This window comes from Micromys minutus (assembly GCF_963924665.1).
Source record: "Micromys minutus genome assembly, chromosome: 23".
Classification (NCBI taxonomy): domain Eukaryota; kingdom Metazoa; phylum Chordata; class Mammalia; order Rodentia; family Muridae; genus Micromys; species Micromys minutus.
The window spans coordinates 12,968,682-12,981,832 of NC_137958.1; the positions used below are offsets into that span (position 1 = coordinate 12,968,682).

At 42.7% G+C, this 13,151-nt stretch overlaps 1 protein-coding gene across 1 annotated transcript; it reads right to left on the reverse strand.

The window, feature by feature from the left end:
• Positions 1-3: 3 nt before the first annotated feature.
• On the reverse strand, positions 4-12,947 carry PMPCB (peptidase, mitochondrial processing subunit beta). The gene is made up of 13 exons (XM_080936499.1): positions 12,838-12,947; positions 10,527-10,667; positions 9,551-9,637; positions 9,065-9,194; positions 7,025-7,223; positions 6,528-6,607; positions 3,729-3,841; positions 2,906-3,049; positions 1,661-1,821; positions 655-740; positions 478-566; positions 266-341; positions 4-174 (listed from the first exon to the last, which is right to left on the reverse strand). Exons 1-13 carry the CDS (start codon positions 12,934-12,936, stop codon positions 110-112), a joined length of 1,470 nt encoding a protein of 489 aa, XP_080792625.1. The 5' UTR covers positions 12,937-12,947; the 3' UTR covers positions 4-109.
• Positions 12,948-13,151: the final 204 nt, after the last annotated feature.

A 13,151-nucleotide genomic window follows, 5' to 3' on the forward strand; every position in this document is an offset into this window, starting at 1 on the left:
GCAAAAGTTCCACATGGGTTTTTATTTTCTCATTTGAAGACGGTCAGTCTTTCAAAACTTCCAGATCTCTTAGTTTTATAAATATGTGCAGAATATTTGATTGCAAAAATTAGTCACGAGTCCAGCGCATGTTACTACAAATCTGGTTAAAATCTGGTAAGCATTCAATAGGACCTATGGATTCAAAAGAAGACAGTGAAAATGGTTAGGACAGAATTCCAAGTTCTTAGCCAACTATGTGCATAAGGAGAAGAGCCAGACTTACCAAGAGCAGCAATAGCAGGGCTTTTGTCATAAATGTACTTGGTACACACTTCTCGAACCATCTTTGCATCCACAGCCTTTAATAGGGATGATAGTATCATCAGGACTTTTTGTAGTAAGGACAGATTCCATGTATGTGACTTTTCTAAACTAAGTCAAGACGTGGAGAACCTCAGCCTTTATGTGACCTTTTTACCCAAACTTATTACTTACATCAATTCTTGCTTCAAGCTCAGGGATGGGGATTCTCCTATTATAGCATAGCATCTGCCTACCAATGTCTTCACAAATTGGAGTTGAACCTGTTGAGAGAAGGACGTGTATCCAGACAGACAGTGCAGCTTCCCAGCAGTGCCCTCCGAGCACCCACAGCCCTTCCCCAGCTCTCACCATCAAGCTGCAGCAGCATGTTTGTCTTCAGAAGGTTTTTTGCACGTGCAACCTCACTCTCATTAACATCTGTACACAGACGCATCCTAAGACAGATTAGGAAATGCTGGTAAGTCTAACTTGCTGCTAAAGAGCAAGATGGCATATGTTCTATTATACCAAAACATACAACTATATTTCAGTTGAGCAAAAGGCTGAAATTACTATCTTAAAAATATTTTTTCCAGATACCATTAGCATCGCAAAAATTCTAATTGTTAATTAGCAGACACAGTAATTCAATGTAAATACAGAATGACCGAATTGTGAGAGTAGTCTTTTTGAGGCTTCAATATGCTAAGAGAAGTAGGTCAATGGGTCACCCTTTGGTTTCTCAAGACAAGTCAACTGAGTGTAATAGCCCCAGTATTTAGCTTAACGATCAGATACATCCCATTTAAATTAGAGACTTCAGTCCCTTAATAACAAAAGAAACAGAAATTTCTGGGAATCACTACACATTTTTCTACCTTGGCCTACTAACTAATCCATTTGCTCAATGATCACATATCAGATTTACAATTCATAACAGCAAAATTACAGATGTCAAGTAGCAACAAAATTTTATGCTTAGAGGTCACTACAACATGAGGAACTGTATCAAAGAGTCTCAGTATGAAGATTGAAAGCCACTGCTTTTGGTGACTAAATTTACATTCATCTTTCTGTCCTGCCTTTCTAGGCCAAATTATTTTTTCTTTGGGAAGTACTGGGGATTCAAACCGGGGTTCTGGGCATGCTGAGCGAGTGGTCTACCACTGAGCTCTCCACCCCTCATGTTTTTAGCGGTAGTTTCCAAACTTCTAGTTGGCTTATGGTGTAGTGTATAATCAACTTCACATGAGGTTTAGAAGAAATATTTGTTGTGAAGAAAGTGCATACACTTTAAAGTTACCACCATTAGGAAACTGGCCTAAAATAATAAATTCTAGGTAAGACATTTTAACTTTTTAAAGCTTTTTCTCACCATTCTTTTTGTACAACATTCAGCATGTCAGCAACTGTGGCTTGTTCACAAACCATATAGAGTCCCCACAATCCTGTGTCTGTGTACGAAGTGTTGAAGGACTGGAAGCTGTGACAGAGATTGCCATGGCAAGAGAGCTGGGCCAGCTTGCTAGATAAATTCTGTAAAGGAAAACAGTCCAACTGGGTTTGTGAACCGGGCACATGAATCCAAATCCCCACAAGAAAGTGAGCTCTGTAGCTATCAGTGAGTGCTAACTCTGGTGGGTTAAAAGTGTTTGGGTTTGTTTTTAGAGACAGGGTCTCATTACATAGCCCTGGCTGGCTTAGAACACACTACGTTAATCAGGCTAGTCTCAAATTCAGAGATCTGCCTGCCTCTGTCTCCTGAGTGCTGGGATTAAAGGCACGCATCACCATGTTCTGCTCAAATTCCTAGTTTTATCCAGCAACACCTCAACAAGAACTTTAGAACTCAAAGAAAGCATTACACTCATCTGGTTGGATAGATACCATTGAGCTGACGAGTTCTTGCAGTTGGGACAAGACGGTGCTGATGTGGGGCCATGGAAGGCTCTGACTGCATTCTGAAGTGACCCTGCACAGGAAACCCCAGATCTTTCACACAAATCTACACACTACTTTGAAATTTAAACTTTAGAAAAGTTATAAAAATAGTACAAAGAGGTCTGTGTCTTCTACCTCTTTAGAACTTTTTCACTATGTGCTTCCTCTCTCGAGGAAGGCGGCTCCTTGTTTTGTTGGTGGTTGAACCTCAGGCTCAGGTATGTGAAGCAAGTATACTACCACTGAACTACAACCCAAACCCATGCTCTTACCAGTTTGAGAACCTGTATGTAAAGAAGTATACTTTACTTAGGACTTATTAGTACATTCAATGTGTACTAATGAAAAAGCGGTTTTCTGCGCATGCTAAGATGCTCAGAGACTTAGGACACTAACACTGACACATGAATAGCCATGGTTACCACAGTTCCTACTATGACTACTGTAGCATTAAAAATGACTCCTTCTGCCCTTTTGTGAACTGCTACCAGTCTGACAAAGACCTTTTTGGTCCTGTCTTAGGTGCAATCTAACTTAATATTAAGTCAAATAAATGAGTTAATATTAAGTCAAAAGTCATGATAATCTATTTTTGCCACTTTAGAAGAGTCTTACAAGGAATTTACATTTAGAAAATTTCCATTGTTTACCATGAAAAGTTACTTCAAAAACCACTTACCATTCCTCCTCCGAAAGAGCGATCCCAGTTGCCTATCAGGGTGTTTGCAACCATGAGACAGATTGTGTCTGGATGTGCCCAACCAACTGCTTCAACAGCTATTGCAAGGTGTGCCAATGGCATCTTGTCATCCCTCACCCGAATCTAGGTAAGAATAAGCAAAAGAGCTAGTTAAGTAAGAATGGTCACAGAATACGCAGAGTACGGAGAAAGAACAGTGTGAGTCTCACTCAACGCTCACTGACTCTTAACATCAGGCAGTGCACTGTGTGCTTCAGACCATTTTTATGGGTTACCGAGTAAGTTTCTTTCATCAGACCATCTTGTTTAAAATTCCACCTGATCAAAAGGAGTTCCCTTTTACCAATCTCTTATATGGTTTTATTAATCCAAATTTAAATCTGTACTGGTGGTGTAACTGCCAACATCAGACCTCTTCCCACAAATCACGGTAAGCATCAAAATGTGGCAACCTAGGCCCAATGCATAGCACTGTAGCTAAGTAGATTCTCTGCAAGCTTTGGCTCTAATAGCAGCCCCTACAGCTGTACCTGTGGGGCAGCAATGAAGCCGAGAACACACCCAATTCAAAGCAAAAACTCAGCCTTTTTAGTTATAAGGCAGCCTTTATACCCACATTATAAATATGCACTGTGCAAAAGATGTCAGCTTCCTTGGAATGGGAGTTATGGCTGTGAGTTGCCCAATAAAGGTAGAAGGAACCTGACTGGTCCTCTGAGCACAGCAATCTCTCAAACTGTTGAGCTACGTCTTCAACCCCTTTATACTCAAAGGCTGATTTCTAGCTAAGAGCTTATCCTACCTCACTTCCAGTGAATTTGCAGGGAGGCAGAGCTGGCACGTCTCCTTTGTGTGCACACAGAGAGTCTCCAAAATGGAACTTTGCTAGCTCCAGCAGTTCATCATGGCAAACACCTAAGGCGAGAGAGAACACTCTTCCATATCTAACAGCAATACACTCAAGTCAGCCAACTGCAGCAAGTCTGACAAGGACTAACGTGATGCTCTTCCCACATGAACTCCCTTCTCGTAGCATTTAGAGCAAGGGCTGCAGTGTCCCTCTCTGGGCAGCCGATGCTCACCCACAAATAAAGGTATTTGGAAATAAAGACAGAGCTTAAGACCTCCACTTTCTTTTTTTGTAATCTGCTGGGGATATTTTTAGTGTCTTGGTGACTTTTCTAGGCTTGTTTCTGGAAGGACAAATGTCAGGGCAAAGAGCTCCAAGCATAAAAAATCGTGTGTTTGATCACATTTAAAAAAAAAAAAAAAAAAAAAAAAAAAACAGCTAAGTTTTAATATTTTCATTTAAAATTTTAAATTTCACTCAGAAAACCCCATTTCTATAGAAAATCATATGAAATTATAAAAGTTCAGTGTGCGCCCTAGAAAAAAGTCATTGTATAAGTTACTTATTAAGTAGGAAAGAAGGAAAACATGGCTGTTTTTAAGTCATACACAGATGCGCTTCATTCTTTGAGTTCTGCCATCAGAACTCTAGAACAAAAACCAATTCTCTACACTGTGGAAACATTCCTATTTTCCCATGTGCTCATGACTTGACATCCAAACCTCAGAAAAAAATCATTAAGTTCCTGCAATTTCTTATTATCCAAAACATGGGACCTAAAGATAGCCACCAGGGAAAGTTCTAGAATACAAGATCAACTTAAAATTCCAGCCATTTGGATGTATGTATTTGAGATAGGTCTAGCTACATAGCCCAGGCTAGCCTTGCTCTAATCCTCTTGCCTTAGCTTCCAGAGTTCTGGAATTGTAAGTATACAACACATACCTAGGTTTATGCAAATGCTTTAAAAATATTACCATTAACTGAGAACAGGTCCCCAAAGGAGAAGCGAGGGGAAGCACTGAAGGAGCTGAAGGGGTTTACAACCCCATGGGAAGAACAACAATATCAACCAACCAGAACCCCCACTCCAGAGCTCCCAGGGACTAAATCACCAACCAAAGAGCACACATGGAGGGACCCATGGCTCCAGCTGCATATGTAGCAGAGGATGCAGTGTCTGGCATTGCTAGGAGGAGCCCTTGGTCCTGTGAAGGATCGATGCCCCAGTGTAGGGGAATGCTAGGGTGGTGAGGTGGGAATGGGTAGGGGAGCACCATCACAGAAGCAGGGGGCGGGGGAGATGGGATAGGGGTTTCTGGAGGGTTAACAGGGAAAGGTGATAACATCTGAAATATAGATAAATAAAATAACTGAAAAGAAAGAAAATTATTACCGTTAAGATTCATTTACATGGGGGCTGGAGCACTGGCTCAGAGGCTAAGGGCACTGGCTGCTCTTCCTGAGGACCCGGGTTCAGTTCCCAGCACCCACATGGCAACTGACAAGCATCGGTAACTCCTGACTCTGCAGGCACTAGGTACTATATGTGCTGCACATGCACACATGCAAGCAAAACACATAAAATAAATCTTAACAATATTTCTCTGAATGAAACTATTAAAAGCATAGCTTAAATCCAGCTTCCAAATAAATCTATGACGTAGCCAGACATTGATGGTGCATGCCTTTAATTCCAGCACTCTTATGGCAGAAGCAGGTAGATCTCCAAGTTCAAGGCCAGCCTGGTCCACAGAATGAGTTCTAGGACAGCTAGGGCTACACAGAGAAGTTTTGAAAAACAAACAAATCTGTGATGTAAACAGGACAACCTTAGACAATACTGTCTTTGAACAGCCACGCAGGAGCGTCACTGGCTATCGATCCAGAGGTAAGAACACGGAACGATGGCAGGAAAGTGATGCCAAAGGAACGGTGGGAGACTGGGACATAGTTCAGCCTCAGAACTAGTAACTCAGCGCTCCTACTCTAACAGCCTGATCTCAGTGCAGGAGTGGAGATGGAAACGTGCTTGGTGCACTGCAGCTGCACTTCCTGATGGTTAAAGGACTAACGGTTATAAATCATCAGGCATGGCGGCTTCAGCTGTACCAGCACTCAGAAGACTGGGGTAAGTTCAAAGCCAGCCGGGCTATATGACAAAACTGTTTCAAAACAACAACAACAAAAACATGTATAAGCCAATAAGACAATACCGTAGGACACACCATGAACTTTAAGGTATTCCAACTTTAGCAATGTCAAAATAAACCTATGGACCAAATAAAATTTGTATCCACATGCTGTTAGTAATGGCAGCGAGGCCCCAACTAACCAGGGCAATTCCCAGGCTCTAAGCCCTGTCCCCAGTTCACAGACATGTCCCTAGGTAAATCTTATACCACTACATGTCTTGATTCGCATCCCACATTCTCACAGCTCCCCGAGTGCTTCCCTGTGTGGTACTCGCTGTTCCTGAGTACATGGCTGAGCACATGAACGGATAGACCCATCCCAGGCTTGACTACATTTGCAGCTACTCCCCAACTAAAAGGCTCAAGACTACAACACCGTCCTCCAAGTTAACTGTCTTGGTCTTCTAAGTAAATCCCACTGTGTGGACATTACATCCTGAATGGGTCATTCAGTTTTCCTGTAAATGAAAAATTCTTGGGAATCTGGTCCAGTGTTCCTTGTTTTCCTAAGAAGCAACTTAAGCACCTTCAAGATGTGTCCCAAGACATAACTGACCTCCAGCAGCAGCCAGCACGATTCTTGGTCCCTTATAGTGTGTGGTTATGTAGTCCACTAAGTCCTTACGGTTTATAGATCTGCAACAGAGTAAGGAACAACATACTTATTTCACTTTGTTCTACACACAGGGCCTCATCCTGTAGCCCCGGCTGACCTAGAACTCACAGCCATCTTCCTGTCTCAGGCCACCACACCTACAAGGAAAGCAACTGTAAAGGAAATAAGAAGCCAGCTCTTCACACACTGTCTATGAAATATATAGAGCTTACCTTAAAGGTATTCTAAGTGCTGAAAGCGGTCATAAAAGAGGCTACAAGTAGCAAACGTTCTGCCCAAAGAAAGACATGTGCACCAACATTCCTTGTTTGGTTCCCAAGTTTCTGAGCACAGCTAACCACAATTTTAAACTATCAGGGTGAGAGTTATCAGTGAAAACATGTATTCTGAAACACATTTTTGGTTGTGCAAAATCTTCACATGGGAAATACACCTACTTGATATTTTCAGTTGGTCCAAGGATTGTCCGTCCAAGTGCAGTGTTTTGATAGGCTGTGGCGTGAAGATAATCAAAAACAACTTCTTGCAAGTTGGTTTCAACTTCCTGCATCTCTCTAAGGATTACTCCGCGCTCACGTTCAATCTCAGCTTCTCCCAATGTGCTGTTCTGAATTATGTCAGCAAGAATTTCTACAGCTAATTGGGGGAAAAGAAAGCCAGAAGAAACACAAGCATTAAACTCTTAAACCCATCAGAAACCATGACACTAACCAGCATTCAATACTGAACATGTTAATTAAGCTTAATTAGCACACTAATATAAATGTAAAATAGAAACCATGTGGTGCAAAAGAACTTGGAGAAAATCCTAAGCACTATCACTTTATAATCTGGCTGTTAATACAGACGGTTGTAAATAAAAAGTATGAAACAGGGCTGGAGAGATGGCTCAGTGGGTAAGAGCACTGACTGCTCTTCCAGAGGTCCTGAGATCAAATCCCAGCAACCACATGGTGGCTCACAACCATCTGTAATGAGATCTGATGCCCTCTTCTGTTGTTTCTGAAGACAGCAACAGTGTATTTATATATAATAAATAAATAAATAAATTTTTAAAAAGTATGAAACAGCCAGTGGTGATGGTGCATGCCTTTAACCCCAGGACAGGAGGCAGAGCAGGAAATCTATAAATTTAAGGCCAGCCTAGTCTACAGAGAGTTCCAGGACAGCCAAATACATGGGAAGTGTTTCTACCCATTTCCACATAGCAACGAGGCTACAATGTAACAAAGAAAAAAACACCTATGCCAAAAATATGCCTTCAGGAACTGCTTACACAATTGTGTCTGCTCAAGCCCTAATATGGCAAAAAGCCCAAGGTGAGGTAAATTTTGTGGGAAAAGTCTCCAAAAAAGATAAAGCTAATTTACCTCATTTCAATAGCAACATAAATTGTACTAAAGGTTTAAAAAGAGCATACGACCCTTGGTTCCCTTGCTCTGCTCTAATGTAAGTTTCTCTCCCAGTTTCAGTTCACGTCACAGGGCCTTGTCTGAGCCAACTTCAGATACCAACAACAGGATAAAACAGGCTGTTGGAGAAAGCTCACAGAGACGATTGTGAAAAGGGGAAATTACCTGTTTCATTTTTTTATCATCGTCAATAAAATCCAGACAGGAAAATCATAACCCAAGAGAGGAAGTGGGGAGAGCTGCAGACGGCTGGGGGCCAGATTTATGTGGGACTGGAAGTCTAGACTGGAAGTTCCTAACGTGGTATGTGTTTGAACATATATTTCCTCTGAATGTAGATTTCATTCTCTATGTTGGCAGCGCAGAACATGCTCGTCACTGAGGCTAAGTTTCTTAAGTCAAGAACGCGTGAGCATAAAAATCTGAAGGAGCCATGTTCTGTGATGATACGGCTCAAGAGATAAGGTAGAGAGTACCTGATGTCAGCAGTCCTTGTGTGGGTCACCACTCACATGACAAAACTGACAAACCCTACAGTAACTAAGATCTCAGAGTGATACAATTGATTACAACTCTGCAGCTTTAAGAGTTAATAATTTCACTAATTAACTTTGCAATGCTATTTTGTTTTTAATTCTTCCACTGGAAAAAGATGTTTTCTGTAATTAATGTACTCAAGATACTATACAAATTGCTGTGCTATCCTGTCAAAACAATTAATTTAATTTTATAAAACAAAATTTTCTATTTTGCTAATATAATCATTAATAAGTATATAGTATAACAAATAGCATTTGTTAATTTTGTTTAAAAAATAGTTTTTCATCAAGGAATAAAGTAATTAAGACTGTGGAAGAAGAATGTTTAAACCAGGTTTAAGAATCCTTTTAATACAAGTCTTTGATCTGTATCTGGAGGAAAAACAAAAAACAGACGTCTCTCTGGGTTTTCTGTTGTTGCTTTGCTTTTTGCGTTTCTATCAGTTTTACAATACAAAACCTTAGTGCAAAATTATGTCTGGACCCTTATGAAAATCACATTTTCATAAGATACAGATAACAGTACCTCTTGGCAAGTCTTTTGAGAACGCTTTGGCATAGTAGACAGTCTGTTCTCTGGAGGTATAGGCATTGAGATGAGCACCCATATTCTCAATCTCAAGTTCAAGGTCTAGCTGGGACCTCTTTTTAGTGCCCTGAAATAAAGAAGAAAGCACAGCTAGGAGACTTTCCTTTTACCCTTCACCTGCTCTAAACACACCAGATAATAAATATACTGAACAGCAGCCAGTTCGGTCATTCAAGGACAAGTTTGTAACGTCTATTAGGTTTCAAAAAAATACTCATTAAAAATGGCTTTGTATTCCTATATCCCAAGAGAGAACATTCCTTCAATGTCAGAAGGTAATTATCATTAATTATCTCAAATACAATACTGGAAAATGAAACCAGCGTGCAGCATGTTACTGAAGTAGCTTTTGTTGGTAAAATACAGTATTTATGCCGACATCCTTTCATAGAGAAGGCATCTGAGCAAAGTTTCACAGCTTGCCTTGAAAGCCATGTGCTCCAGGAAGTGGGCGGTGCCGTTGTTCTTCTCATTCTCATACCGACTCCCAGCATCGATCCACAGCCCAACCTGAAGGAAAGCAAAGCAAATTAGGCAAAGCCCCTGCATCTGGAGAGACGGCTCAGCAGTTAAGATCATTCACTGTTCTTACAAAGGACCTGAGCTGGTTCCCAGCACCACGTTAGGCAGCTCACAACCATCTGTAACTCCAGCTCCGAAGTGTCTCAGACAGTCTTCCACCCTTCCTGGGTACCTGTACTCACATGCACAGTCCCATAATAAAATAAAATTTAGTTTCTGCGCATAGAAGGTAATCTCATTCCTTGTTCTAGAAAATGTTTTCCAATCTGACTACCTTTCTTTGACCACAATGAAATGACAGTTCATTCCTATAACCGGAGACTTGACATTTCCAGAAGGCTGTTACAAATATCAGACTCAGCCAGGTGGTGGTGTTACATGTCTTTAATCTGAGGACTTGGGAGGTAGAGACATGCAGATCTCAAAGTTCAAGGCCAGTATGGTCTAGGGCTACACAAAGTGACCCTGTCTTGAAAAACACAACAAAATACAAGTATCAGACTCAAATTCTTAGCATAGCTTATTCAGTACATCCCATTAATAACTGTGGAATAAACATCAGGACTGTCAGAAAGTCATGCTCAATACATGCATGACCATTTGACTTTCCCTGAACTTGTCAAAAACGTAGTGAGATGAGTTTTGAGCCATCTGTGGGAAAGCTGAATAGGCCCACAAACATCAAAAACAGACGTCAACAGTAAGAGACGTTCATAGAAACCCAGTACAAAAGTATAACTGGAAAGGAAGGTTCCAGCTCAGAGAAACTCGACAGGCAAAGTAATCAACGAGCCACCAGCCAACTAAAGAGCTGCAGCTGTGTCACCTCCCTCCCAAAGGAGCCACCAGCCAGCTAAAGGTTGTAGTAATCACTTACTGTGCATGTTGAGAGCCCAGAGTTTTCAGAAGCTACTCTAAGTCCATTTTCCAAACATGTTACTTGTGTCTCGGGAACGTTCAGAACAACCTGTGGAGCAGCCTGTGTACTTCTTAGCCGGTGCCCTCCATAATACAATGGCTGAAGGGAAAGAGAGCAAACAATATTACTACTCTGGTATTCAATGTCAGTCAAAAAACAAAAACAAACAAACAAAAAAAGCTTCAAATAGACTCATTCAAAAGAAAATTTCAGGGCCGGAGAGATGGCTCAGTGGTTAAGAGCACTAACTGTTCTCCCAGAGCTCCTGAGTTCAAGTCACAGCCATCTGTAATGGGATCCGATGCCCTCTTCTAGTGTGTCTGACAGCTACAGTGTACTTATATATACTAGATGAATAAAACAAAAAACAAAAAAAACTTTCTGAGTGGGGGGGTGGAGTTGGGGGATAATGGTGGGTTGTGTAATATATGTAATCTGTGCATACGTGTGTGTGTGTGTGTGTGTGTGTGTGTGTGACTGGCAGAAAGCACAGAGAATGAGGCCCCAGTCCTATACAAAATTAAGCTCTTTCCTCAACTTTGGTTCCATTGGGCTCTGCCCAGGGAGTGGCACTATTAGGAGGTGTGGCCTTGTTGGAGTAGGTGTGTCACTGTGGGTGTGGTCTTTAAGACCCTCATCCTAGCTGCCTGGAAGTCAAATCTTTGACTAGCAGCCTCCAGACGAAGATGCAGAACTCTCAGCTCCTCCTGCACCATGCCTGCCTAGATGCTAGGTTCAGGCCTTGATGACGATGGACTGAGCCTCTGAACCAGCCCCAATTAAAGGTTGTCCTTATAAGACTTGCCTTAGTCACAGTGTCAGTTCACTGCAGTAAAACCCTAACTGAGACACTTAGGGAATGTTCTTTAACCAACCGCTCTCAAACAAGCAGTAGCTACTGAGAGTATGCCTCTCTCCCCAGGGACAGGAGCAGTAACTACTGTTACCCACAACAAACACCTGATTCAAGTACCTCTCTTAACAAATGTTTCATAGTCACTAAGGAAAAGAAGTCAAGAACCTGAAATAAAAATATAAAAGTGACTATGCAGAAGTGAGAGGCTGCACTGTTCACCAAGGACATGTGAGGGCAGAGACAGACAGAAACAGGACAGATGCTCCAAGTACACTCTGGCCAACTGGTTTGACTACAGACGCTTCACCTTTCAGCAGCGTTTTTTTTTTTTTTTTTTTTTTTCTTTTTTTCATGTTGAAATGAGAAAAACGTATTTGCTAAATCTTGACCCAAAAACCTGAGACTGACCCTAACCACCAGGCATGTACGGTACGGTGCTGGTGTGGACAGGAACAGCCGCCACAGGCTCATAGATGTAAACCCTTGGTCATCAGGGAGAGGCACTACTAGAAGGCTGGAGGAAGTGAGTCACTGGGGTGGGTTAAGGGATTCGAAATGCTCAAGCCAGGCAGGCCCTCTGTCTGTCTGCCTCTGTCCATCTCTTGCCAACCCAGATGTAGAACTCTTGGCCCCTTCATCACCAAGTCTGCCTATGTGCTGCCATGCTGTCTTCTTGCCACCTCTGAACTGTAAGCCAGCCGCAATTAATGTGTTTCCTTTATAAGAGTTGCCTTGGTCATGGTGTCTGTTCACAGCCACGGAAACAGGTACTTAAGAAACCTTTACTACGCTGCACTGTCCTGCTTCTGTAACTCAAAGGCTTTCTGCTCACTCATCAATGTGCCATGACGTGACTGCCCTACTGTGTAGGGGCAGGCGGATCTGAGTTTGAAGCCAGGCTGATCCACGGGGCAAGTTCCAGGGCAGCCAGAAATGTTACACAGGGAAGATATCAAAATATCAAGAACAAAAGCAAACCCTATTTCAAATTCATAAAGAGCCTGTCCTGGTTTCCTTTTCTTGGGCGAGAACAGCCCAACATACAATAACACTGGTAATAACTAACACACACACTGGGGGTGGGGGGAGGAAGGGAGGAAGAGAGGGGGAGAGAGAGAGGTGTCCCATATTCCTTTGGAGCAAGGCAACTCTCAAATATGAAAAACGCAGAGATCAAAAATTTTCTCGACTAAGGATAAAGCTTGTCTTAAGTGGAAAAACAGGTAAGATTTCTCATTTCTTACTGAACTCCAATTTACAAGCAATACGTCCAACTCCAGCAGGTCACGTGGGAGGGGGAGCAGCCGCCCCGCCCCCTCCGCGGTCCGGCCGCCTGCGCCCAGGGGCAGGGGATCCGGAGGCCGGGCCCAGAGCGCACCGGGAGCCGCTGGGGCGCGGCGGAGAGAGGCTCACCCGAGCAGCGGCGCCGCGGAACGCAAGCCTCCCCGTAGATCCCCACAGGTGCCGTCGGGCCACGGGCAACAGCGTCCGGGATACAGCCGCCGCCGCCATCTCTGCTGTGGCTAAGGTGGAGAGGTACTTCCGGGTCGTGACTCCAGGCCCCAGAACAGGAGGCTGGCCCCACCTTGTGGCCGCAACGGGAATTGCAGTCTGTAAAATTCTTTTGATTCTGCATCTGGGCTTAGTACCCCCCAATCCCAGCACACAGGGACAAAGTGGAAGGAACCTGTATCTCCAGACGGCTGGAATTAATCAGAAAGAACCAG